The sequence below is a fragment of the Lutra lutra genome, chromosome 1 (genome assembly GCF_902655055.1).
Source record: "Lutra lutra chromosome 1, mLutLut1.2, whole genome shotgun sequence".
In the NCBI taxonomy this organism is placed as follows: Eukaryota; Metazoa; Chordata; class Mammalia; order Carnivora; family Mustelidae; genus Lutra; species Lutra lutra.
In genome coordinates this window covers 204500294-204527779 of record NC_062278.1, presented here as the reverse complement: position 1 = coordinate 204527779, position 27486 = coordinate 204500294, and the positions used below count along the sequence as shown (strand labels likewise).

General features: G+C 59.3%; 1 protein-coding gene across 3 annotated transcripts in view; it reads left to right on the top strand.

Moving 5' to 3' along the window:
* Positions 1 to 27486, top strand: part of BSN (bassoon presynaptic cytomatrix protein) — a 94995-nt gene that overhangs the window by 55758 nt on the left and 11751 nt on the right. For all 3 annotated transcript variants that reach the window (XM_047693980.1, XM_047693974.1, XM_047693969.1), the window contains 3 exons: positions 9856 to 10752; positions 17857 to 18303; positions 18715 to 25347. In XM_047693980.1, the coding sequence (XP_047549936.1) occupies positions 9856 to 10752; positions 17857 to 18303; positions 18715 to 25347 (7977 nt within the window). The remainder of the gene's footprint in view (positions 1 to 9855; positions 10753 to 17856; positions 18304 to 18714; positions 25348 to 27486) is intronic.

The window sequence follows — 27486 nt, the reverse complement described above, 5'->3', positions numbered from 1 at the left end:
GAGATGATGTCTTGGGAAGCCTTGGCTGCTTCAGGGTCATTTGGAGCAATAGAGCTGGGGACCCAGAATTAGTAGTGGGCTCTCTACTACTGTAGTACTCTCGCACTGTCTTCTCCATCCACAGTCCGCTTTTGCTCAGGTTGGGGATAGTTCAGAGCAAGCAGAGCTATCTCAGCCGCTCTCCATGGTGAGGCCATTTCTTTTCAGAGTTCTGGTGTCCTGGAACTCAGGGAAGATGAATAATTTAACCCGTTCGAAATCATGACAAAAGACTGGGGGTTTCCTTGTGGGGGCTGAACACCTGTCATCACCCTTAAGAGGCCCTCGCCATGAGGACACACTGACCAGGAGGCCAGAGGCATTAGTTTGTGAGCCCATTCCGTGCCCAGTGGTGGGGAAAAGGCAGGAAGATTGTTCCCTTCTCTCCCTGGACGTGGATCCTTAGCAAAGTACCTTAACTTCCCAAATGTCCAGTTTCTCTAAAAGAGAAGCAGGGGGCCAGGGAAGCCAGAAGCAAGGTCTGGTGGCTTTGCTGATACCTCATGCCTGCTCAGGCCTGTTAGCCCAGCTCTCCACTCTTCAGTGACTTGACGTTCAGACCTGCCACTCCTTCCTCCTCCAGGAGGGAGGCCCTTGCTGCATAAGTCAGGCTCTCTCCTGATAGCTAGAGAGAGGAGATAAGGCACAGCGGTGATCCTGCTAGGTGCAGTCTGAAGGTGAGATTTGTGGGGGCAGTGGGGGTGGGAGTGAGCTGCTGGGGAAGATGAGCTGTGGCCAGAAGCAGCCCAGACCTCCGAGTCCTCTCAGGGGCCTCCCTGCCCCTCTCAGAGCAGCCCAGCAGCACATCCTGGCCTGGAATTCCTCCAGATAGAAGTCTGGCCTTCCCCTAGGAACAGCGTCACAGGAGCAAGGGCTGTGCAGACTCAGGGCTGGTGGCCTGTCCATGCTTCCAGATCTGATTGGCAGAATTGTCCCAGAGCAGCACCTCCGGCCAGCAGCCCGCACCCAGGAGGCCCACCAGCTGCCCCAGTGGGGAGTAAGCAGGGTTCCATGTTCTACCCATCTGAGCTCATCTGCCTCCCGCCTCCCTTGCTCTAGTCAGAATCACTCAGAAGCCCCTCTAAAAAAACTAGAGAAAAATGATCGTGGTCTTTCTTCACCTGTTCCAAGGTCTGGACTTTGCCAAGACCAAGCCAAGGATATATAATCCATTGTGCAACCCCCTTCATCCCCACTCCATGGGCAAGCCTTGGGGTGAAGCACTTACCCATGGTGGGCGGTGTGGAGAGGGAGGGAGATGAAGCAATGGCCATAAGCCTTTCTGCTGTTGCCTGCAGCCCACTCCTTTCCGGCAAGGGCCGGGGCACCAGATGGCCCGGGGGAGGTGCCGGGAGTGCCTCACGGATCCCTCCGCTGCAGCCACCAGCCTTGCCCCCTTCCCTCTGCTCCTTCCTGGCCACACTGCCTCGTGGGCCAGTAGGGGACGGGGAGCAGGTGTTAGGAGGACATAGATCAGCAGTGGGCTGAGGAGATGCAAAGGTGTCCCCCTCCCTCCTGGGCCCAAGGGGTGGTGGTGTCTGCACACGTGCCCAGCCTTCCCTTCTCCACCTCCACACCCAAAGGAAGTGGGTCTCCAGGTGGCAGGCCCTTTAGGAAGCCTTTCTCCCACAATACGTCTGGTCCTTGGGCAGTTTACCTCGAAGAAACAAGTCTCCAGGTCAATAGGGAAATGCCTGCCATGCTTCAGTCTGTCCTGGACGGCCAGCCCTGCTGCCATTCCCTGCTCCCAGGACACAGGACACTCGACTTGAAAAAAAAAAAAAAAAGTGGGAACAGGGAGAAGGAGCAGAGGGGAGAGGCAGGAAAGGGAGGTGATGGAGAAAGCCCGGAGGCAGGAATGGGCAGGGAGGCAGGAGAGCTCGGTGAAGTCACCAGCTGCTGGTAACCTGGGGCAGGCCGGCCTGGATCCACCGTCAGCAGGGGGCCCTCTCCCTTCTTCTCATCCTTCCTTCCCCTGCAAAGGCTGTGGAGGGTTTATGGGAAGCCAGGAACTGTCCTTGACACTGGAGAATCAGGCAGGACCGAAGCAGCTGTGTTGCTCAGCCTGGTGGAGCCCAGAGGCTGGAGGGAGAGGCAGCCCTTCTGATAACCACAGGAGCAAACATATGGTCAAAACCTGAGGGTCAGCTCTGAGGAGGACCTGGGGGATTCTGGGGAGGGGGCAGGGCTTGCTGGGATGCTGCAATGAGACTCTTGGGTGGGGGGGCTTTTACAAGGAGGGGACATTAGACTGAAGCTGGACTGGGGAAAGGGGGTCCAGGGAGGCCTGAGGGGAAGTGCATGGTCTGTGTAAGGGCCCAGAGCAAGACAGGGCTGGGTTAGCTGGGGGTCTGTGAGCAGGATCAGAGGACATGTGGATCCTGCTGGGGTCTGTAGATGGGATTTCAAGGGCATCGGGAAGTGGCAGTGGGAAGGTCAGATGTGCATTTAAAAACACCTCTTTGAGGGGCACCTGGGTGGCTCAGTCAGTTGAGCGTCTGACTCTGGGTTTTGGCTCAGGTTGTGACCTCAGGGTCCTAGGATCAAGCCCTACACTGGGCTCCCTGCTCAGCGGGGAGTCTGCTTCTCTCCTGCTCCTCCCCCTGCTGTCTCTCTCTCAAATAAATAAGTCTTTAAAAAAACACCCCAAACCCCACTTCTTTGAAAATTGATAACGGTGATGGTTGTACAACATTATGAATGGAATGAATGCCACTGAATTGTACACCATTTAAAATGGTCAAATGGCCAATTTTATGTTTATGTTTATTTGACCACAAAACTCTCAACACCCCCCTCCCTTCGGTCCTGCTGCCGGTCTGGGTCCCCTGTGTGGAGATCCGCTCATGGGGCAGGGCTGGCTTCCAGGGCTGGGGCTGTGGGATGGTAGTGGACGGCCTTGACCGATTCCTGGTGGATTTTGCAGGCTACACAGACATGTTTGGGACATGTGTTGGACATGGGACTAGGCGCTAGAGAAGGAGAATGTTTCCATTTGGGCTGTATCAAGTTGGAGGCCCCTGTGAACCTTTAGGTGGGGTTCGGTCAGCTAGTCTACAGACCTGGGATTCGGCGCTGAGACTCACAAGCCTCTTGCCATCGGTAGACTTAACACTAAACATTTCAGTAGGCTTACCATCAGCTGGAGTTTAGTATTTGTTTGAAGCATGTGGTTTTATTTTTAGGTAAAATGTACCTATGATGACAGGTAGAGCACAAGTGTAGCATTCTGTGAGCTTTGGCAAAAGTATGCCGCTGTGTCCACCAAACCCCTCTCTCAAGGTGGACATCCTTGTCACCCTAGAAAGTTCCTTCAGGCCCCCTTCTGGTCTCCTCACCCCTCCTCCAGAGACAACAGCTATTCCAACTTTTCTCCACCATAGAGGTGTTGTGCTTCTTCTAGGGCTTCATAGAAACGTGCTCTTCTGGATAAGGCTTCTTGCCCTCAGCATAGCATTTTTTGAGGGTCGTCTATGTGGACAAGTCTTGAGAAGCCTGACTGAGGAGAGGCAAGAGCCCAGGCTGTAGACAGGAGAGGGTTCTGGGAGGCAGAAGACAAAGGCACTGAGTTGTGAGAGGGGCAAGGGATGCCTTGGGGTGTGGGGGAGGCAGTGTGCTTGAAGGAGTGGGGCCCCCAAGGAGGCAGGTCTAGATCCTAAGTGTGGAGGAGGCAGCCCTGTTGTGTGGCTGCTCTTGAAGACATGGGCAGCAGGCCAGTGGTTTGAGCCAGAAGGCAGGGGAGGGGTGCAGGGAGGGATGGGGGCAGGAGAAATTGAACCAGCCATTGTGGTTGGGGGTGAATGAGTTAGCCAGAGTGGGAATGAATGAGTTAGCCAGGCAGCTAGGGGGGCCCAGGAGAAGTTGGGACAGACGTTAACTGGCAGTGGAGCCCGTTTGCCTGGTACCCATTTATCTGTGTGGGTAGAGGCCCAGAGAAAGCGGGTATGTGGTTGGATCTAGTTCTGAAGCTGACATAGGTCAGAGTGACTGCATGCTGACCATAGATTGAGCTGGGCAGGAAAAGATGTGAAGGCAGAGGCTCGGTGGTATCCCCATGAGGCCCAAGGACTGCTACAGTGGGGAGGCCCAGGAAATGACCTAGAAGGCTGGAGGAGGACAGGTACAGGGTCATTTTAGAGGAGATGGTTTGGGTGATAATGGGTGTGAGGGTGAGGCCGGGGGATGGGCTGAGTCAGTTCGGTGACTGCCATCCACTGTGACGGTGGCAGTCAGTTCAGTGGGAGCCTGGGAGACAAGGGCCACAGGGCTTTTGAGAACTAGTGGCTGTGATGGTGGAGCCTGGAAGGCAACAGCAGCTAGGAGGGGAGAAGGATGGGGAAGCTAAGGGCTAAGCCCCAGGGGTCCCAGGGATTTTAAAGGGAGGGTGAGTGGTTACCACATTCTGAAGTCCAGAGAGTACGGTCTCTCCTGGACAGGGGGATGGAGGACCAAGAAATGTGTGTGTGTGTGTGTGTGTGTGTGTGTGTGTGTGTGTGTGTGTGTGTAGGGAGTTTGGGGAGCCGGCTTGGTCAGGAAAGGATGTTTCACAGGGCACAGTGGAAGGCCTAGGAGGGAGGAGAGGCTCTCTAGGGGAGGCTGGGAAGAGTTGGACCCCAGAGGTGGGAAGCCAAGTGTTTGTAGAGATCAGCAAGGGGATGGATTCTTTCCATTTCATGGAGCTCCAGGCCAGTGAGGACTCCCAGCCCCCAGGAACTTTTAGATTCAGCCTCCTCTCCAGAAATCCTGGCCTCACGTGCTAGGCAGTTTCTCGGGGCCTCCCCGATGGGCCATGTCTGTCTGATTCATTCATCCAACTCGGCGTTCATATGCCCCACCCTTTGTGACCCTGTGGCTCCTGCCTGCCCCTAAGCCTGTGGGCAGCCAGCTGCGGGATGGGGCAGGGAGTATGTCCATTGCTGGGGGGAGAGTAAGGGGGTAGGCCAGCTCCGACTCCCTGCTCTGGAGTACCGTTGGTCCAGGGGCTGCAGTGGGACAGGTGCCCTCTGTTGAGGCCTGGCAAGTGACTCACAGCCCAGAAGAGAGTGGAGAACCATGTTGGCCGGTGGGACCCTCCCGGGAACCAGCAGGGGAGGCTTGTTTTTAAGCTGTTTCTGTACTGTTTGAACTAGTACCGAAATGGAAAAAAGCATGAATGCTGCGGCATCAGGCATGTCCGCACAGACCAATCTGACCACCGAATGCCGTCTCTCCCGGGGAGGGCTGGGCCTCAGAGGCAAGGCGCCGCTCTCTGCAGGAAGGCAGGCTAAGGGATGTCTGCAGCCCTCCTTCTTCCTTGCTGGTGGGGAGGCAGGAGGGGAGAGTGGAAAGAGAATCTATTGCTGCTGGGGGCCCTCAGAACCTCCCGGCAGCCTCGGAGGCGACCGTGAGGCAGGCTCTACCTCGGGAGCAGAAGCACATTTCCTGGGCCGCTTCCTTTTGGGCTATACATGGCAAGTGAGCCCGGGCCCCTGCCTTTGGGCCTGGGACACAGGGTGGCAAGTCTCAGTGCCACCAGTGTCCCTGTTGGAGAGATGTAGAAGCCTCTCCCCGCGAGGACCCCCACTCCCCTCTCTGCCCCAGAGCCCTGGGGAGGAGCCGTGGGGAGCCGCCAAAGCAGACAGATCATGGCTGGCTGTTCCTTCAACCTGTGGTTCACAGAGCCCTCAGCCTGGTCCCCAGGCCTCTGGATCCTGGGTGGGCCATGCCACCTAAGCCACCCTTCCATCCACTGAATAGTTTGAGTAAGGGAACATCTAAGAAAGGCTCTTCTTGGGATGAAAGTCCCTTCAGAGCCAGAGCCCAGGAGGCCCTGCCTTTCTGAATCCCTAGCAGGCTCCTGACTGGGCAGGCAGCAGCTCTCTGTGGGAAGTCACTTTCCTGTAGCATCTGCTTCTCCCAGTTCCAAAGCAGCTCGTACCCTGCACACCACACCGAGCCTCCCGTCCCTACTGATGGTCAGGCCCTGACCGGGGTGGGGTGCGCAGGTGTCCATACCTCTGAGATAGCAGGATGAGCTTCCTTGCTGGCAAGAAGGGTTAACCTGACAGAAGCTAGTGTCTGGCAGAGCCATTCACCTCAGTGTAGCCCTGGGAAGTCCCCTTGGCTTACCTCTGGCTCTTGGGGCACGAGTTCTGTGACTGGTGGCCTGCTCATCTCCTAGCCCTGCCAGGTCAGGCACATGGAGGGACTAGACAGCAAGACTCTAAGAGAAATTTCCTGTCATGCTAGTAGAAGGCCGTTCCCGTGATTCTGGTGGGCAGCTGAATGGGAGGGTGCCAAGTAGCCACAGACGCTGGTACAGATGAAGAAGGCTCTCACTGCTGCTGGTCCCAGGGCTGAGGAGTTTGCCACGGGCCTGGCCGTGTATGCCCAGCCTAGGTGGGCAAGTGGGCTGGGAGGTGTGGGGAGGAAGAGGCTGAGGCTGAGCTCCTCAGATCCAGCTCCTGACAATCTGTGAGGGAAGCCAAGGGAAGTTTTGCTGGGTTTAGAGAGCTCCTCTCCCAGTGTCCTCCCTGGGAGGCCTTTCCTATGGGGGGCCGTGTGGGGCCTGTCTGCCGGGCCTGAGCCTGGGTGGGGCCCGGGAAGGGTGTGGTCAAGGCTCTTCACCGTCTAGAAGAGGCTGGATAGAAATAGCTGTGCCCATCTGGGCTATGAGTCACCGAGGGGCGTTTTAGCTGTTTCTTGGAGAGGTTCTATTTTAGGTGAGTGCCTGTGACAGCCTGGGTGACGGAGGCTGGGTAAGGGAAGGTTCTGGTGGTGAGTGCAGGAGTTTCAGTCCATGCCCTTATTCAACCCTGTCCAGGACCTGAAGGAGGGTCACTCTGAAGTCCCAGGATAAGGAGTTTTACCTTCCAGATCCCTCTTCTCAGAAAGTCCCAGAGCGTGCTGTGCAGGTGCATGAGAGCTACAGAGCCTAGGGTGTACCTGGGCACCCACTACAGGTACTGAGTCTGGCTGCTGCCCTGGGGCAGTGCCTGGGCCTCCCCTCAGGAGGGTAATCCCCTCCAAGGCTCCCTCTGAGGGTGAGTGAAAATAGCTTGCCCCTGGGAGCTCCCACTTTAATGGGAGTGAGGCCTCCCTAGCCAAGTGGGACCTTTCTAAAGGGGTCTATGGATTGAGTCCCATGGATGCAAATTATTTCCTCTGAGGCTTTCTCTGTCCAAATGTACACAGAGCTGCCTTGGGTCTCCAAAAACATCTAGGTGAGTTGACAGTTCCCAGCTGGGGCAGATGACTTCGTATCCCAGTTTCTGAGGCATCACTCTTCTTAGTGTTTCTGGAACTGGGGTTGGTCTTGGAGGGCTCGGCCAGTGTTTTGCAGAGGGGACGTCTACCCCATGACTTGACCTGCATGAGGCTGCTGGTCTTTGGAAGAAGCAGGAAGGCAGAAGGCACCAGGCTGTGGCTCAGGAGCTGGGCCAGGCTGGCCGGGCTCATTTCACCCACAATACCGCTTCCTTGTGGGTTAACCACAAGAGCATGTGGTTAAATTGTATCAGACCTTGATTTTGTCTACTGTGAAGACCAAAGGCAAGGCTTCCTGTGAACAGGCCGTGTGTGGTGCTGGGCATGAGAGAATGCTCGCCGGACTGTGGTGTTCTCCCCGCCTCCGTGGCTGCTCTTGCACTGCGGGGACAAGACAGCCAGGGCCTGGCTCCCCCGCTGCCAAATCAGCAAAAGCAGCAGCTGCGCAGCCCTGTGGCCTCAAGGCGGAGAGCAGGACCGCAGGCACCCCCGAGGCTGGACAGAAGCGGCTTTTTGCCTCAGGAACCAGATGGGACCTTTCCCTGGTGACTGGGCCCCCCCGGTGCTTTTGAAGGCTCTGGCTACAAGCGAAGATGGAGCAGCCTTGGCCTTGGGCCTCAGGTCTGGTTGAAAAGGAGGAGCCTCCTCACTGGGACCCTGAATCTCCAATCTCACAGCTTGGGCCTCATGGGAACTGTGGCCCTATTAATAGGGTGTTCGCATTGATCCCACTACAAGCCTTTCTGGAATGAGCCCTGCTCTGTGCCACATACACTGTCCTGAGAACACCTCGACACACACTCACGAGCTGGGTGGGGTGACAGGAGACTACACAGAGAAACATAGCAGTAGATACTTCGGGAAAGAACGAGCACTGTGACGAGAATAAACTGGGTGATTAGCTACAGCGTGCCTGGGTGGTCGGTCCCATTGCGTTGCCAGAGAGGGCCCTGAGGGGGAGACCTGAGGTCTGTGCAGCTAGCCAGCCTGGGGACAGAGAAAACTCTGAACTTAGAGGACTCCTGGGCCGAACAGGAGGCCCAGGGTCTCTGGGGTGAGACTGCTAAGCAGGGATGGCACGGAGAGAGGGATGGGCTAGGGCTTGGGCCATTGGGATTTCCCATGACAGGCATGGTGGAACTCCACTAAGGGATTTGAGCCCCTAAGTGATATGCTCTGATCTGTATGTAGATTTCTTTTGGCAGAAAAAAAATATCGTTGGTTCATGTAACTGGAAGTCCAGGGCTAGACTTAAGGCATAGCTGAAGTCAGGGAATGAAACAAAGTCATCAGATCTGTCCCCTTCTCCTAACCTCGTCTCCACTTCTTTTTTTTTTTTTTTTTTAAGATTTTATTTATTTATTTGACAGAGATCACAAGTAGGCAGAGGGGCAGGCAGAGAGTGAGGGGGAAGCAGGCTCCCCCTGAGCAGAGAACCCAATTCGGGGCTTGATCCCAGGACCCCGGGGACCATGACCTGAGCCAAAAGCAGAGGCCCCAACCCACTGAGCCACCTAGGTGCCCCTCGTTTCTACTTCTGAGTCTATTGATGTCATCCTTAGCATCTCCCCAGATGCTGGGAAAGAAGGCTATTGACTGACCTACACCCATGTTCTTCTCTGAGTAATTCCAAAGGCAAAAGACTCCCTCTCCCCTGTTGTTCATTTACCAAGTAACATGGATCAGTCCTGTTTGCAGGGTCACATGGCCAGGCCCGAAGCCCTTGCTGAAACTGGTGATTGGCCCAAGCCAAGTCTCGCACTCACTTTACTCAGCGAGGCGTGGATGCAGAGAGGAAAGTCCGTGTCCCTCACAGGAATAGCAACACATGCTTGTTTGTTCTAGAGGCACAGATTATCCCATTTTGTTAAAAAATGTGTCTTGCTTAAGAAAAAAAAAAAGTCTTTTTCATTCTATTTACATCATCACTGACATGGCCTTACTTCGCTTTCCAGATTGTCCGCATCCGTCTTGTGCCTTCTGCGATGCTCCAAGCTCCTCCAGGACAGGGGCCATGGTTTCATTTATTTTCTGTGCCTCCCTCTCCCTCCTGTTACTCTTCATTTCTCTATTCATTCTGCAAGTTTTTAATTGAACATCGATTGCCTTCCAGGCACTGTACTAAGGCCATCCTTTCCATCCTGGTTTATGTTTTAAAAGAGTAGGCTGACTGCTGTGTGGAAATGGCCCAAAGAGGGCAACAAGGGAAGGAGAGAGACCAATTGGAGGCTTTGGGGGGTGTCATTGGTGGGGGAGGCCATGGGGATGGAATGATGTACACAGATCAGACGTACAGCCTGCGGGCAGGGGAGAGACCCTGCACAGGGGGGTCCGGCAGACAGCAGATTGGTGTTGGAGGGGTGGGGAGTGTGGGACTGCCCGTGTTCTGCTCCAGGCACCTGGCAGCTCCCAGGGGTGGGGGCCGTGCCCTCGGTCCCTTTGGCCCAGAAACATCTGAGCGGGCCTTGCCGCTCCTGCCTGTGCTCGGAGCTGGCCCTGCCTGCTGTGGGAGCTGAGCTGTGGGTACCACCAGTCCTGACCACCCTGTTGACCCTGATGCTTCCTCCTCAGGTAAAGGAGTGGCTCTGTCTGAACTGCCAGATGCAGCGGGCTCTGGGGATGGACATGACCACGGCGCCTCGCTCCAAGAGCCAGCAGCAGCTGCACTCCCCAGCCCTATCTCCTGCCCAGTCCCCAGCCAAACAGCCCCTGGGGAAGCCAGAGCAAGAGAGATCGCAGGGCCCAGGGGGACCACAGCCTGGCCCCCGCCAGGCTGAGACAGCCAGGGCCACCTCAGTGCCGGGGCCTGCCCAAGCAGCTGCCTCTCCGGAGGTGGGGAGGGCGTCTCCTCAGCCCCCTCTTCCCGTCAAGCCTTCAACAGCAGAGCCCAGGCCACCGGCAGGAGAGGCCCTGGCCAAAAGTGCCACCACAGTACCCTCGGGGCCTGGTGCTGCTGAGCAGACCCAGGAGGGCCTCACTGGGAAGCTCTTTGGCCTCGGCGCGTCCCTGCTGACCCAGGCAAGTACCCTCATGTCTGTGCAGCCTGAGGCTGAACCCCAGGGCCAGGCTGCCCCCAGCAAAGGGCCACCCAAGATCGTCTTCAGTGATGCCAGCAAGGAGGCTGGCCCGAGACCCCCAGGCTCAGGGCCTGGGCCTGGGCCAGCACCTGGAGCCAAAACTGAGCCTGGAGCTAGAACAGGTCCTGGGCCAGGTCCTGGGCCAGGGCCTGCAGCCCTGGCAAGAACTGGGGGAACAACCAGTCCAAAGCATGGCAGAGCGGAACACCAGGCGGCCACCAAGGCTACTGCCAAGCCAAAGACCACGCCGAAGGAAAGGGCCACCTGCCCACTGTGCCAAGCTGAGCTCAACGTGGGCAGCAAGGGCCCAGCCAACTACAACACCTGTACCACCTGCAAGCTCCAGGTGTGCAACCTGTGTGGCTTCAACCCAACGCCCCACCTGGTAGAGGTAAGACAGCGGGACCAAGCGTGTGCCCTAGGGCCTTGGTGAGGGGCCAGGACCTGGAGTGATGGGGAGCACGGGAGGCCTGGGAGCCAGAGAGGGCTGTAGAGAACCGGGTCTTCAGCCACTGCAAGGCTGTCCCGACATGGCCACAGCGGGGCTATGCTCCCTTTTCTGTGTCTGCCCCTGGCATGTTCCACTCAGAAAACTGACTGGCTCAGGGAACGGGGGAAGGGTGCTTGCTGCTTCTGACCGGCTGACCAGTGTCCTGGGGCCCATCCCAGGGGTCAACAGGCTTGGGAGGCCATGAACTGGCCGCCCCATTCCCAGCTTTCATGGGCTTGGCCTGATGAAAGATGCTGATTTCCCCTGCTCAGGTAGCAAGAGCCTGAGGTCCCATCCTGCCCTCAGTCTGAGACCCACCCAGGGCGTTGAAGGGGCTGTTAGGCAGAGGGCTGTGCTCCGTTGCCTTGGCTCCAGCCCAGCCAGGAGGGATCCACCCTCCATCGCCTCTTCTGAGGTCCCAGATGTTGATGTCCGCTTGTCAAAGCCATCGTCTTTGGGCCACATACTTTCCTTTGTCTGGGCCTGGCTCTCCCTGGTGCTGCTTGTGGGGATGCTCAGAGACGTTCTTCTTACCCATAGGGAAGTTTGAGGGAGTTCTGAGGCTGGGGCCTTTCTTCCTCCAGTCCTTGGTCCCAGGAAGGGCTCTGGGCACTGTGTAGAGCTGGATGGACAAGAACAGGAGGCCCAGTGTTCTCTCAAAGCTTTGAGCCCAGCCTAGCCGGCTCAGAAGGTGCGGAGGTTCCTGGGCAGAGCTGGACAAGCCTGGACCTGGAGGCTGCTTCTGCTCCTCCCCTCACTCACTCTGCCCTACGGGGACAAGATAGGCGATTGGCTCATTTTGACAGGCAGCTGCATCCCCAACTGTGTCCCCTCAGGAGATGGTCAAGCCAAAGCCTTTCTTCCTGCACGTGGGCAGCCGTCTATGCCCTTGGGCTCCTAGGCTGAGGCACGCGTGGTCCATGGTGGGGCAGGAGAGCCTTGGTAGCTTATTCTGACTTGCCTTGGGTCAGGCCTCCACTAGAGCAACCCACTGTGATAGGGAAGACTGTTTTGGCTGTCATAGGCCATATTTTCCAACACACAGAAAGAGGCAACTCTAATGAAGACAAGGGACCTCCTCAGATGATGACCATGTGGCCCTCCCACCCCCATACTACCACCCTTTAAGCCCTAGATCCAGTAGCTCACTGGAGGACAGCTGGCCTGGCTAGCTGGGGTGGGGAGACAGCACCCAGGGGTCACCCAGGGGAGCCAGAGGAGCTCCCATCTGGAGATTGCCAGGCACATAGCACTGCTACCTGATGCTGGGGCACCCTGGGGCACCCTGATGCTAAGGGACTGTGAGTCCCCTTATCCCAGAGAGACCTCCTGGCCCACATGTCCTCATGCAACAGGACGTGCACAGAGGAAAGGGGAAAACTGCCTCTGCCCAGGAGTGTAATATTCCTGACAGCTCCTTTCAGCAGCCCCTGGGCCAGGCCAGGGGGAGGGCTGATTGTGCCTGAGCATGTCTCAGTCACAGGCTGACTCCGGGTGAGCACCTGGCTTCTGATCCGAGCCGCTCACCAGCTGCTTGGGTGTCCCCTTCCCGGACTCTGGAGCTTCTTCTTCTTGATAGCCCATGTCGCCCCCTGCCCCAGGTTATTTTTCCAGAGGAAATTTCAGAGGGAAACGGGATCTAGTTCTACTGGTTCCTTCTTTGTGTGCTCTGGATTCCCTGTCTAGAAAGAAGGTAAAAGGTTTTACAGCTCCGAGACGTTGAGGAAAATTGTCGTGCGTGTCCTGCTGTCTCCATGTCCTGCGCCACTGCCACCTCCTTGGCCAGAACCACCCTCGCCCCCGCAGCATCTGATGGGTTCCATGAGCCTGACAGGGGAGGTGCTGGGGGTTCTGGTCCTAGCTTCTCCCCACCCCAAGGCTGCTGCTTCCTTGCCTTTTGCTCCAAACAACAGTAAGGGTAGCCCAGCTTCTCTGACTCCTTTCTCCTCTGCTTGGTTTTCTTTTCTTTTTTTTCCTTTTTTTTTTTTGTTTTGTTTTTTGTTTAGTGGGCTCCGTGCCCAGCGTGGAGCCCAATGCAGGGCTTGAACTCATGACCTTGAGATTGTGACCTGAGCTGAGACCAAGGGTCGGACATATCACCACCTGAGCTGTGCAGGCGCCCCATGGCCCTGCTTGTTAATGCTGCTGTCCAGGGGACTCCTGGGGAAGGGGTGGGTGGGCAGCCACGATGCCTGCCTCCCATGGTTCCCACCAGCATTGTTGCTTTTCTTCACTATCACCAGGCCACGGGCCGTCTTTGATCTCCCCTCAGCAAATGGCCACTTGACATTCAGAGAAGTTGTGTGCCTCCCTATGACCTACTTTGTGTGTTTTTGGTTAGAGGCTCCTGATTTCTCAGCAGGTGTCCTGGACACATCGAGCCTTGGGAGTGAGGTGGCAGGCCGGCAGATAGGGGTGGGTCTGCCCTGGCTGTGTCTCCCACACCTGGCTCACCGAGGCTGGCCTGCCAGGCTTGGGATGACTGTGCTGTCTCTGGGCTGAGTGTGAGGCAGAGGGACCCATGTCTGCATGTAGGCCCAGAGCTTGAGGGAGGGATGGACCAGGGAAGCCTCACGGCCAGCTCCCCGCTCGCCTATTAGACCGGCTCTGGCTCCACCTGAGACCAGAGCCGACTCTCCGGGCTGTCGTGTTGGGAATTTTCTTCAACATCTCGGAGCCGTAAAACCTTTTACCTTCTTTCTAGACAGGAAGTCCAGACCACACAACGAAGGAAGCAGTAGAACTAGATCCCTTTTCCCTCTGAAATTTCCTCTGGGGGGGAAAAAAACATAACCATAGTGCTATTTAGTGAGTCATTTCATAATTAAGAGTTGTTGATTCCAAATTTTTTACCTATTTATCTTTCTGAAGGATAATAGTACCCTCTGGCTTAATTTTTAATTGGCCTTCAGTTAAAAATAGAGTTTGTGAAGAAATTAGTGGAATTGGAAATGTTATAGTAACACCGCCGGTTTCTGATCTTACTATAATTGCCAAAATACCAGCCATGCCCTTGAGAAGTCGGGCCTCCCTGGGCAAAGGGCCTGGCGCCTGTGATAAGTAGGGCTGGCCTGGGCTCACGTGAGGCAGGGCTGAGGCGAGGGTGTCAGGCGAGAGGCCAGCAGCTGCCTCTGGGGACCGTGATCTCGGAGGCCTGTCTCCTCCCCGTGGCATGGAGGTTTCTAAGAGAACCAGCAGAGACACCATACTTCACATACTTAGGCAAGGCTGAGCACACAGTCAGGAAATTGGAACCAGAGTGTCCTGACAGACAGTCTCCGTGCAGGGAAGGAGTCCCTGTCGGCCCCCAACCCTCTGGGTGTGAATCAACCCTGTGGCCAGTGCAAGACCCTGGTCTCATGAGGGAGGCTTCATGGGAATGGACATGAGGAGAGCACAGCCCCACTAGAAAGGCGCCCGCTGGGGATGTCAGGGAGGGTTCCTCTTCTTGGAGGAGAGGCCCAGATAGGAGAAGCTTAAGCGTGTCCAGACACAGGGAGGGGCGGGGTGGCAGCATCAGGAGAACAGTAGCACTGGGGACAGTCATGCCTGTAGTCCGGGGGCTGAGTCTTGGGCTCTTTATGTCTGGGCACCCCTTCTCTGGGTTTCTTGCCTGCTGCCTATTGTCTGGCAGTGAGACTGGGGATGGGGATACGTTGGGCCCGTAGCCGTCTGGCGGGGGGTGGTGTCACTGTAATCAGACTGACACAGGCCAGCTCTACATACCCAGATCGTGTCCTGCGGGGTCATTCAGACCGTGGCAGGAGGTGCAAGGAGGGTGCCCAACATCCATTACCGCCTCACCGGGCAACCTTGGCCCTGGAGGCACAGTAGCCAGTGGTCCTAGAAGACAGCAGGGCTCGTCGGCCTATGGGGTATGCCACGAACTCTCAGACAACTCGCTTCCCCTTCCTCACCCTGACCCCACCTCCCACCATGAAGTGGTGATTACCCTGGGGGCTACCTTCTTGCCCCCAGAAAGGAACTGGGCAGAGGGAGACAAGGGTTAGTGGCCATCAAGCCTCCCACTGTTCATTCCCAGGTCCCAGGTCATCCCCTGCCCACTTGCCAAGGGGGACAGGCAAAGGAGAAGCAGGCAGCAGCTCCCTGAAGGCTGGAGCTGGGTGGTGCTGGGACAGAAGAGTATAGGAGAAGGTGTACAAGTGAACGAATGAGTGAGGGGATAGACCCTAAAGGGGAGAGTGAATGAACAAATGAATGAGTGGAATAATGGAATGAATGGGTAGGGCAGAGCGGAGCAGGTATGCTGTAGGGGGCAGAGATGAGAGCAGAGTGAGAAAAGAAATCAGGACCTCTATTCCAACCCCCAGGCACAGAGCCTCCCCATGGCCTACCTCTTACCCCAATCCCATTCCCTGGAAGACTCAGGTCTGGGGCCAGGGCTCCTCAGGCCCCTCCAGTCCCCAGTGCTCTGCACCCAGAGAGCTGCCACAGGGCCTCCAGCAGCCAGGTCGGGTGTTTATTTTTAGCTCTTAGCTCCCATGCCTCCCCCTGCCTGCCTTCCCTCCCTTCCTGGCCGACTGCTACAGCAGAGCCAGGAGCAACAGGGCCAACCGGGCAGCCCCTCCTGCAGCCTGGTGGCCTCCATGAATAGCATGGGAAAGAACAAAACCCTGGGGAACATGTGACCACAAAGGCTGTGCTCTGCTCCGGGCTGGGCCTCTGGGCTTAGGTGAGCAGGCTGTGCTCTGAGCCCCTGGCGTGAGGTCTCTCTCCGTTCAGACCATCCTTCCAAGGTGCCCTTGCTTCACTGGGGACTGTTGCGTCTGGGGCGGGGTCTGCAGGCCACTAGGGGGCAGAGGTTGCAAAGCCACCAGGGCGAGCCAGGGCAGATGACCCAACCTCGAGAGGCCTAGCCTGGAATGGCCTTGTGCAGGGACCCAGAGTGGAATCAGGACAGCGTTGCCATAGGTCACCCCCATTTCCCCCGGTCTGGCCCAGATCCTAACCCCACCTTGCTGATCCTGGGGCTTTTCTCATTTCCAGAATTCGCTTGGCCTCTGCCTATACCCCTCTTACCTCGCCAGGGTCTCTCTGTCCTCTCACAGTCCTCTGACCCAGGGGGATTTCCACTGTGTCCCCAGCGGACGTCAGAGGCACATGAGCAGGATTTCCAGCTCAGACTCTGTGCTCTTCCGTGCCCCGTCTCTCTCAGGGCCTGGGCTCAGCCTGTCTAGCATTCTCCCCAGACACCATTAGGGGTGACCAAGCCAAGTAATTCCAACACCCATTGCTTCCTAGGGGATTGTGTCAGGGTACACAGAGGATCAGATAAGGTGCCCAGGGGTCAGTAGTGGGGTGAAGCCGGCCCTGCAGAGAACAGGGTGAGTACACGTAGGACTTGTGAAGGGTCACCTTCCATCGCTGGGTCCCTCTGCTCAGGACCCATGCAGGCGATGGGGCCTCAGGGCAGAGTTGCAGCTCCAATCCAGGGAACGATCTCAAGGCCCAGAGCAACAAAGCCGTGGAGCAGGCCTATCCCTCAACATACACCAGGGGCCTCCCATCTGCGTGGCCTGGCCTCTGCTGGGGCCCAGGCCAGAGATGTGATATGTAGCCCTGTGGGCAGGAAACTAGGGCAGAGTGATTGATGTGGCCTCTGCCACAGTGGCCTGAGGATGCCAGGCTGAGGGCAGGCACTCGGGGGGCACCATGCTTCCGAGGATCTGCCAGCTGGGCTAGGATCTGACATGGGCTCGGGGCAGTGTGTGAGGTCAGTGTACTGAGGCTGCTTGCCCACTTTGGGCTGGCGAGGGTCAAGGGCCACCTCCCTGCCCTGTCTCCTGGCTCTGTGGTCCTGTGGTTCTGTTTCTTATGGTTCTCCTTAATGGCCCAGCCTAGTGGCCATGCTGCTGGTGGGAGCCCAAGTGGCCACGTGGGATGAGCACCAGCAGGAAGGTCAGAGCCTCCACGTCTCCGCTCCCTCCTCTAGGGCGAGAGCAGGCACAGGCATGTGGTTACTCTCTCTACTACCTCACCCCTCTCTGGGCCATGACAGGGCCTCCGGTCTTGGCAAAAAGGAGTCCTGACTCTGGAGGAAGTTTCTGGGAGACATGCCCCTATCAGCCTCTGACCGGCTACAGAAATCACCCCCTTAGGGCCTGGGATGCTCAGACCTCACCCTTGTGCAGACAGCTGGAGCTGGGGGAATCAGACTGCGTTTCTGGCATTCTAGGAACTTTACCACTCATATCTGTGTCACACTTCGATGACCGGTTTGGGGCTGTGGACTCCAGAAATGCTTCTTGCCAGCAACCTTAGTGTCCGTCTTTGTCCTGGATGCTTCTCCAGGCCCCAGCCCTGAGGCCTGACAGAGGGGATGACCCTGAGGGTGGTGGACAGATGGCTGAGGGTTTGGTCCCCACCCAGCTCTGGAGGAAGCAGGACCCCTGGCCTGAGTGTGGGCATACACAGTCCCCACCGGAGGACTAACCCTGAGCCCTGCGGGCAGGAGGAGGCTTCCACTTGAGAGTCTTTGCTGACCTTGGACAGGGAGACTTGGGCTGGGGGGTGTGGGCAGAGGGACTTACTCAGCCCCATCCTCCCAGCAGGGCTTCTTCCAGACAGCCTCCCCTGGCCCCAGGAGTCTGCAGCCCCTACTTGGGAACGGTATGGGGAAGGATTGGGTCTGGGGCAACTCCTGGTTTCAGGGGCTCTGGACTGTTGGACTCTGCACCAGCCCCCCCTCCTCCCGAGATTCACATGCTGCCTGTAGCCTCCCCTCCCTGGCTGGTCTCCTTTTCTGGCCAGGTGAGAAAGCTCTCTACGGGGTGAGGAAGGGACCCCTCTTCTTGGTTTATCATTTGAACTCTGAAGGATGGTGAGGTCTGTCATGTGGGGTCTTTTTCTCCTTGTGCCTTCGGAGTCATGCTTTAGAAGACGTTCTCTAGCTTACGGTTACAGAAATAGTCATGGAAACATTCTCTGAGTACTTAAGGGTCTTTGTGATTTTCATCAACCCCTTCCCTTTCCATGTCCTTACAGAAAACCGAGTGGCTCTGTCTGAACTGCCAAACTAAGCGGCTGCTGGAGGGCAGCCTGGGGGAGCCAACGCCCCTGCCGCTGCCCGCCTCCCAACAGCCCCCCGCAGGGGCCCCTCTCCGGGCGACGGGAGCAGCCCCTCCAAAGCAGAAAGGGCCACAAGGACCAGGCCAGCCATCAGGCCCCCCGCCTGCCAAGGCCAGTCCCCTGTCCACCAAGGCCAGCCCCCAGGCCAAGCCCGTCAGGGCTTCTGAACCTGGCAAGACCCTGAGCGGTGCCCAGGAAAAGAAGACAGGAATCCCAGCTAAAGCCGAGCCTGGGCCGAAACCCCCTCCGGAGACTACCCTGCCCCCTGGGACTCCCAAAGGAAAGACGGTGCCCCGAAGGACTGAACCTGCCACCCCTGTCGTCAAGGCTGTTCCAGAAGCCCCCAAGGCTGGGGAGTCGGAGGTCAGTCCCACTCACTTCCTGGGAACCCTGGCTCTCAGGTGGTCTAGTCTAGGGAAGGGCTTGGTTCTCTGGGATGTAAGCCTGGTGCAGGCCCCTTGGGGCCATGGAGGAGGTAAGGGAGGCCTGGATGAGGCCCCAGTGGGCCTGGAGCCTGTGAGTTCTAGGCTAGTCCTGTGTCTGACACATAGTTGAATGCTCTGGTGGGTTTTGCTACCATTCAACCTCATAAAGTTGCTCTTTGAGAACCTACGACTGATTGGGGTTCCCAAGGCCAGACACATGGAGGATGGTGGGCCATGGTGCACAGGGAGCTGGAGGGCCCCTTCCTCGGGGTGGACAGAGAGGGCCGGGCTTCCCCAGCGAGCTTGTCTGCCGCAGTGAGTCAAGAGTCTGCTTCTCACCCTGCTGCAGGAGCTGGCGGGAAAGCCATACTCTCAGGACCTGTCTCGGAGCCCACAGAGCCTCAGCGACACAGGCTACTCCTCGGATGGCGTCTCCAGCTCCCAGAGCGAGATCACAGGCGTCGTACAGCAGGAGGTGGAGCAGCTGGACAGTGCAGGGGTGACCGGGCCTCGCCCGCCCAGCCCCTCTGAGCTCCACAAGGTGGGCAGCAGCATGCGGCCCTCACTGGAAGCCCAGGGCCCAGCCCCCCGGGCCGAGCCGAGCAAGCCGCCCAGGAGCAGTGCTGGCGAGCAGAAGCGGAGGCCCCACTCCTTGTCCATCATGCCGGAGGCCTATGACTCGGATGAAGAGCTGGAGGAAATCCTGGAGGAGGAGGAAGACTCCCTGGAGTGGGGGCCCCAGAGGGAGCAGCCGGACACAGCCGAGTCCTCGGACGACTTTGGCAGCCAGCTGAGACACGACTACGTGGAGGACAGCAGTGAGGGTGGCTTGTCCCCTCTCCCACCCCAGCCCCCAGCCCGGGCAGCAGAGCTGACTGACGAGGAGTTCATGCGACGGCAGATCCTGGAGATGAGCGCGGAGGAAGACAACCTGGAGGAGGAAGACACCGCCCCCTCTGGGCGTGGCCCGGCCAAACACGGCGCCCAGAAGGGTGGCCCCAGGCCGCGGCCGGAGCCCAGCCAAGACCAGGGGGCTCCGCCTAAGAGGCGGCTGCCGCACAACGCCACGACGGGCTACGAGGAGCTGCTCTCTGAGGGAGGCCCAGCGGAGGCCGGAGATGGCACTGGGGCCCTGCAGGGCGGGCTCCGCCGCTTCAAGACCATCGAGCTCAACAGCACTGGCAGCTACGCCCACGAGCTGGACCTGGGCCAGGGCCCCGACCCCGGCTTGGAGCGGGAGCCCGAGCTGGAGATGGAGAGCCTGACGGGCTCGCCCGAGGACCGCTCCCGCGGGGAGCACTCATCCACACTGCCGGCCTCCACGCCCAGCTACACTTCGGGCACCTCTCCCACCTCCCTGTCCTCGCTGGAGGAGGACAGCGACAGCAGCCCCAGCCGCCGGCAGCGGCTGGAGGAAGCCAAGCAGCAGCGCAAGGCCCGGCACCGCTCCCACGGGCCCCTGCTGCCCACAATTGAGGACTCCTCCGAGGAGGAGGAGCTGCGGGAGGAGGAGGAGCTGCTGAGGGAGCAGGAGAAGATGCGGGAGGTGGAGCAGCAGCGCATCCGCAGCACGGCCCGCAAGACCCGGCGGGACAAGGAAGAGCTGCGGGCTCAGCGGCGGCGGGAGCGCTCCAAGACTCCCCCGAGCAACCTGTCGCCCATCGAGGACGCCTCCCCGACGGAGGAGCTGAGGCAGGCGGCCGAGATGGAGGAGCTCCATCGCTCCTCCTGCTCCGAGTACTCGCCCTCCCCCTCCCTCGACTCAGAGGCCGAAGCCCTGGACGGCGGCCCCACCCGGCTCTACAAGTCAGGCAGCGAGTACAACCTGCCCACCTTCATGTCCCTCTACTCGCCGACGGAGGCGCCCGCGGGCAGCTCGGCCCCTCCCAGCTCCGGCCGGCCCCTCAAGAGCGCAGAAGAGGCCTACGAGGAGATGATGCGCAAGGCCGAGCTTCTCCAGCGACAGCAGGGGCAGGTGGCGGGCGGCCCCTCCCAGCCCTGCGGCCTGCGGAGCCAGGGCACCTTTGAGTACCAGGACACCCCCGACCAAGACTATGACCCCGCCGCACAGCCTGCCTCCCAGGGCCCAGCGGCCAGCCTGGGGGCAGCCGTGTACGAGGAGATCCTGCAGACATCGCAGAGCATTGCCCGCATGCGGCAGGCCTCCTCCCAGGACCTGGCCTTTGCAGAGGACAAGAAGAAGGAGAAGCAGTTTCTGAATGCGGACAGCGCATACATGGACCCGATGAAGCAAAATGGTGGGCCACTCACCCCTGGCACCAGTCCTACCCAGCTCGCAGCCCCCGTGTCCTTCTCCGGCTCCACCTCCTCAGACAGTGGTGGCAGCCGAGTCATTCCTGATGTCCGCGTGACTCAGCATTTTGCAAAGGAGCCTCAGGACCCCCTCAAGCTTCACAGCTCCCCTGCGTCCCCCAGCTCTGCCTCTAAGGAGGTAGGCGTGTCCTTCTCCCAGGGCCCTGGCGCCCCAGCCACCTCATCTGTGGCTCCTTGTCCAGCCGGCCTGCCACGAGGTTATATGACTCCCACCTCCCCAGCAGGCTCTGAGCGCAGCCCTTCACCATCTTCTGTAGGCCACAGCTATGGACAGAGCCCAGCCACTGCCAACTATGGGTCCCAAACTGAGGAGCTACCCCAGGCCCTCAGTGGCCCCACCGTCAGTGGGAGGGCTGTCAGAGACAAGCCCCTGAGCGTGAGTGATGGGGAGGGCAGCCCCCACAAGGCCTCCCGGGGGTATTCCTACTTCACCGGCTCCAGCCCACCTCTCTCTCCATCTTCTCCCTCAGAGAGTCCCACATTCTCCCCTGGCAAGCTGGGGCCAAGGGCCACAGCCGAGTTCTCTACACAGACGCCAAGCCCAACTCCCGCCTCGGACATGCCTCGGACCCCTGGGGCCCCAAGCCCGGCACCCATGGTGGCTCAGGGCACACAAACGCCACACCGACCCAGCACCCCTCGCCTGGTCTGGCAGCAGTCCTCTCAGGAGGCCCCTTTTATGGTCATCACTCTGGCATCAGATGCCTCCAGCCAGACCAGGATGGTACATGCCAGTGCCTCCACCTCCCCAGTCTGTTCGCCCACTGACACCCAGCCCACCGCCCACAGCTACAGCCAGACGACACCTCCAAGTGCGTCCCAGCAGCCCCCAGAGCCACCTGGGCCACCCGGCTTCCCACGGGCACCCAGCGCTGGTACGGAGGGGGCCTTGGCAGTATATGGCTGGGGCGCCCTCCCTGCTGAGAACATCTCCTTGTGCCGGATCTCCTCTGTTCCCGGGACGTCTAGGGTGGAGCCAGGCCCTCGGCCTCCGGGCAGTGCTGTGGTAGACCTCCGCACAGCTGTTAAGCCCACGCCCATCATCCTTACTGACCAGGGCATGGACCTGACCTCTCTTGCCGTGGAAGCAAGGAAGTATGGGCTTGCCCTGGATCCAATCCCAGGACGGCAGTCAACTGCCGTGCAGCCTTTGGTCATCAACCTCAACGCCCAGGAGCAGACCCATGCCTTCCTCAGCACCTCTACCACCGTGAGCATCACCATGGCCTCATCTGTGCTCATGGCTCAGCAAAAGCAGCCTGTGGTCTATGGAGACCCCTTTCAGAGCCGGCTTGACTTCGGCCAGGGTGCGGGCAGCCCCGTATGTCTGGCCCAGGTCAAGCAGGTAGAACAGGCCGTCCAGACGGCCCCATACCGAGGCGGGCCCCGTGGAAGACCTAGGGAGGCCAAGTTTGCCAGGTATAACCTGCCCAACCAGGTAGCACCTCTGGCCAGAAGGGACGTTTTAATCACTCAGATGGGCACTGCCCAGAGTGTTGGCCTCAAGTCAGGTCCCATGCCAGAGCCTGGCACTGACCCCCACCGGGCTGCCCCCATGGAGCTGCGGTCACATGCTCTGCCCAGTGCCAGGAAGCCGCACACAGTGGTGGTGCAGATGGGAGAGGGCGCGGCAGGCACTGTGACCACACTGCTCCCCGAGGAGCCTGCAGGTGCACTGGACCTGACTGGGATGAGGCCTGAGAGCCAGATGGCGTGCTGTGACATGGTCTACAAGTTCCCCTTTGGCAGTAGCTGCACGGGCACCTTCCACCCCACCCCCAGCGCCCCTGAGAAGAGTGTGGCTGACATCGCCCCACCTGGCCAGAGCGGCGGCCCCTTCTACAGTCCCCGGGACCCGGAGCCTCCCGAGCCCCCCACCTACCGGGCACAGGGGGTAGCAGGGCCCGGGCCCCATGAGGAGCAGAGGCCCTACCCACAGGGCCTCCACGGCAGGCTCTACTCCTCCATGTCTGACACCAATCTGGCTGAGGCGGGCCTCAACTACCATGCACACAGAATGGGGCAGCTCTTCCCGGGCCCTGGACGAGACTCTGCTGTGGACCTCAGCTCGCTGAAGCATTCCTACAGCCTGGGCTTTGTGGATGGACGCTACCTGGGGCAGGGCTTGCAGTACGGCTCGTACACAGACCTGCGTCATCCCACGGACGTTCTGACTCACCCACTTCCTATGCGCCGCTACAGTTCGGTGTCGAACATCTACTCAGACCACAGGTATGGCCCGCGGGGAGATGCCGCTGGCTTCCAGGAGGCTAGCCTGGCCCAGTACAGTGCCACCACTGCCCGCGAGATCAGCCGCATGTGTGCGGCCCTCAACTCCATGGACCAGTATGGAGGGCGGCATGGCGGTGGTGGCGGCGGTGGCCCTGACCTCATGCAGTATCAGCCCCAGCCCGGGCCTGGGCTCAGCGCCCCGCAGGGTCTGGCTCCCCTCAGACCCGGCCTCCTTGGGAACCCCACCTTCCCGGAGGGCCACCCAAGTCCTGGGAGCCTGGCTCAGTATCGGCCTGCGGTAGGCCAGGGAACAGCAGTCAGACAGCTGCTGCCGTCCACAGCCACCGTGCGTGCCGCCGACGGCATGATCTACTCAACTATCAATACTCCAATTGCTGCAACACTGCCCATAACCACCCAGCCCGCCTCAGTCCTGCGGCCCATGGTGCGCCGTGGCATGTACAGGCCTTACGTGTCTGGTGGAGTCACCGCCGTGCCAATCACCAGCCTGACACGCATGCCCGTGATCGCCCCCCGGATACCTCTTGGGCCCACTGGGGTGTACCGATATCCTGCACCAAGCAGATTCCCTGCTGCTCCCAGTGTTCCACCTGCTGAGGGGCCTGTCTACCTGGGGAAACCCGCGGCTGCCAAGGCCCCAGGAGCTGGGGGCACACCCAGGCCAGAGCTGCCTGCAGGAGTGGCTCGGGAAGAGCCCCTTTCCACAGCCACCCCGGCTGCCGCCAAGGAGGCCCTCGCCGCTCCAGCCCCAGCTCCGGCCCCGCTGGCCACCCAGAAGCCCCCTGGAGATGCTGCTCTGGGGGGCGGCGTTGGGGCCCCCAGCCGGCCTGGGCTGGAGAAGGAGGACGCCGCGCAGGAGGAGCGGCAGCGGAAGCAGCAGGAGCAGCTGCTCCAGCTGGAGCGCGAGCGCGTGGAGTTGGAGAAGCTGCGGCAGCTGCGGCTACAGGAGGAGCTGGAGCGGGAGCGTGTGGAGCTGCAGCGGCACCGCGAGGAAGAGCAGCTGCTGGTGCAGCGGGAGCTGCAGGAGCTGCAGACCATCAAGCACCATGTGCTGCAGCAGCAACAGGAGGAGCGGCAGGCTCAGTTCGCGCTGCAGCGGGAGCAGCTGGCGCAGCAGCGCCTGCAGCTGGAGCAGATTCAGCAGCTGCAGCAGCAGCTGCAGCAGCAGCTAGAGGAGCAGAAGCAGCGGCAGAAGGCCCCCTTCCCCGTCGCCTGCGAGGCACCGGGCCGGGGGCCTCCCCCCGCAGCCCCGGAGCTGGCTCAGAATGGCCAGTACTGGCCGCCTCTGAGTCACACAGCCTTCATCGCCGTGGCAGGGCCAGAGGGGCCCGGACTGCATCGGGGCCTCCCCAGCTCCGCCTCGGACATGTCGCTGCAGACTGAGGAGCCGTGGGAGGCGGGCCGCGGCGGCATCAAGAAACGGCACTCTATGCCTCGCCTGCGGGATGCCTGCGAGCAGGAGTCGGGCCCCGAGCCCTGCACGGTCAGGAGGATCGCGGACAGCAGTGTGCAGACGGACGACGAGGATGGGGAGGGCCGCTACCTCTTGACCCGGAGGCGCCGGGTGCGGCGGAGCGCTGACTGCAGCGTGCAGACGGACGACGAGGACAGCGCTGAGTGGGAGCAGCCCGTGCGCCGCCGCAGGTCCCGACTTTCCCGCCACTCGGACTCGGGCTCCGACAGCAAGCATGATGCTGCTGCCTCACCATCCCCTGCGGCTGCCACCGCCAGGGCCATGAGCAGCGTGGGCATCCAGACCATCAGTGACTGCTCCGTGCAGACGGAGCCCGACCAGCTGCCCAGGGTCTCTCCGGCCATCCACATCACAGCCGCGACCGACCCCAAGGTGGAGATCGTACGGTACATCTCGGCGCCAGAGAAGACTGGGCGTGGGGAGAGCCTGGCCTGCCAGACAGAGCCCGACGGGCAGCCCCAGGGTGTGGCTGGGCCCCAGCTTGTAGGGCCGACTGCCATCAGCCCCTACCTGCCTGGCATCCAGATCGTTGCCCCGGGGCCCCTGGGCAGATTCGAAAAAAAGAAGCCGGATCCCCTGGAGATTGGCTACCAGGCCCAGCTGCCCCCGGAGTCCTTGTCACAGCTCGTGAGCCGCCAGCCTCCCAAGTCCCCCCAGGTCCTCTACTCACCGGTCTCACCCCTGTCCCCCCACCGGCTCCTGGACACCTCCTTTGCTTCCAGTGAGAGGCTGAACAAGGCTCACGTGAGTCCCCAGAAGCACTTCACGGCTGACAGTGCTCTCCGCCAGCAGACGCTGCCTCGCCCCATGAAGACCCTGCAGCGGTCCTTGTCCGACCCTAAGCCCCTCAGCCCCACCGCCGAGGAGTCTGCCAAAGAGAGGTTCTCCCTCTACCAGCACCAGGGGGGACTGGGTAGCCAGGTATGGGCACAGGGCCTGGTCCAGGGTGGGACAGGGGTCTCTGTCTAGCCTGAGGGCCCCACAGGGAGGGGTATCTCCTGGGGGGGGGGGGCGGTGGAGTCACCTCCAGTTCCAGAGGCCCAGAGGAAGGAGTTGAGGATGAGGACTAGACCTCCCTCAGTGCACACCTGGTGGAGTGGGTAGCCGGGCAAAGACAGCTGGGCAAATACACACTTGCGCCCTGCCCCCATAGCCACCCATCCAGACGCCACTGGAAACCTCAGCCTTCCCTCAGCACTGCCTCCTCACGGCCATACCTGGTCCAGCCCCTAGCACTTCCCTCCCCAGACCGGGCCCCTCCCATTCCTAACCTCCACTGTGGATGTGGCCTTAGAAAATCAGCAACGCTGACCCAGCCGGGCTGCTCCCTACTACCCAGCCCCGCCCTGGCTGCCATGGCCTCACAGGAAGCCCAAGCCCTGGGCCTGGCCTTCAAAGTCTATCCCAACAGGCTGCAGTACACTCTTGGTCTTCTCTTGTCCCCTGCTCTTCTATGGCCCTCAGTAAATCTGCTTACACTCCTGTCTGCTCCTCTAGGCAGGGATCCCTGCAGCATGAACCTATCACTGCCTGTGGCTTTAGTTGCCAAAGAGTGCCCTGCGACTGGGCGAGGTGCCCTGTTGCCGGCTGCCATGCAGGGGGAGATGGGAGGTGCAAGGGCCTAATGCCAAGGATTTGGGGTGCCAGGCTGAGGAACGTGGGCTTTTTTGTAAGCCCTTGGAGCCTCTGCAGCTTTCAGGCAGGTGAGAGAGGCAAGATGGGTATTTTTTTAAAATAAGATTTTATCTATTTATTTGAGAAAGAGACTAGGAGTGGGAGGGGGGTAGGTGCAGAGGGAGAGGGCGAAGCAGACTCCTCACTGAGGAGGGAGCCCTCTGTGGGGCTCCATCCCAGGATCCCAAGATCAAGACCTGAGTCGAAAGCAGATGCTTAACCGACTGAGTGGACCACTCAGGTGCCCCAAGATGGGTATTTCAGAAAGCTTCCTGGGCAGAATGTGGGCAGATGGGCTGAAAGACCGCACGATGGCCCTGGGGGGAAAAGGGTGGAACTAGAGGCATCAGTGAGGTATGTCTACCTGTTTCCTGGGTGTGATGCAGAGAAGAGGGTAGGGCCTCAAGGTGGCATCCTGGAGGGGATGAGCTTAGGTAGTGGAGAGCCCTGGGGTGTGCAGGCCAGAGATCATAGTGATGGAATCAGGAGTCAGGGTGCCTCATCCTTGTGGTGCCTCACCATGATGGGCACTCGTGGTGTGCAACCAAAATAACAAAATGTGAACAATAGAGTGAAGAGTTCAAAAAGTAACATTTATAGGGGCGCCTGGGAGGCTGAGTCAGTTAATCGTCCCAACTGTTGATCTCCGCTCAGGTCTTGATCTCAGGGTTGTGAGTTCAAGCCCCACAGTGGGTTCCATGTCCAAAGTGAAATTTATTTATTTATTCATTTTTAAAGATTTTATTTATTTATTTGGCAGAGAGAGAGCACAAGGAGAGGGAACAGCAGGCAGAGGGGGAGGGAGAAGCAGGCTTCCCGGTGAGCAGGGAGCCCAACATGGAGCTTGATCCCAGGACCTTGGCATCATGACCTGAGCCAAAGGCAGACACTTAACTAACTGAGCTACCCAGGCTCCCCATGAAATTTATTGTTAAAGGCCTACCCATTGTTCTAAGTTCTGGGACACACTATCATTTCCTTTATGATGACATGTGAGAGTGGGCCGGATATTTTTATGTAGTTTCTTGGCAAGGTGAAAAGCAAGAAGCCCAATGTCAGGCTCTGGTGTATTTTGGGGACTTGGGTGGTTCATGAAAACACAAAGGCCTAGGGCACTCTGGGAAGGCTCAGAGCTAGAGACAAAGGCCCCAGTGTAAGCTTTCCAGCAACGTGGAACTTCAGGCAATGTGGAACATCAGGGCAGGCAAGGAAAGCTGGAGGGTAGGGGGAAAGCAGCATTAGGGAGCCTGGACCAGGAAGCCATGCAGCCAGAGATAGAGCCAGAGAGGCCCTAAAGGGGAGCTGGTAGCCCCAGAGAGTGGGGGGCTCATGGGGACATGGAAGGAACTGGGGACCAGGCAGAGAGCATAGTGCAGAGGGTTTGGC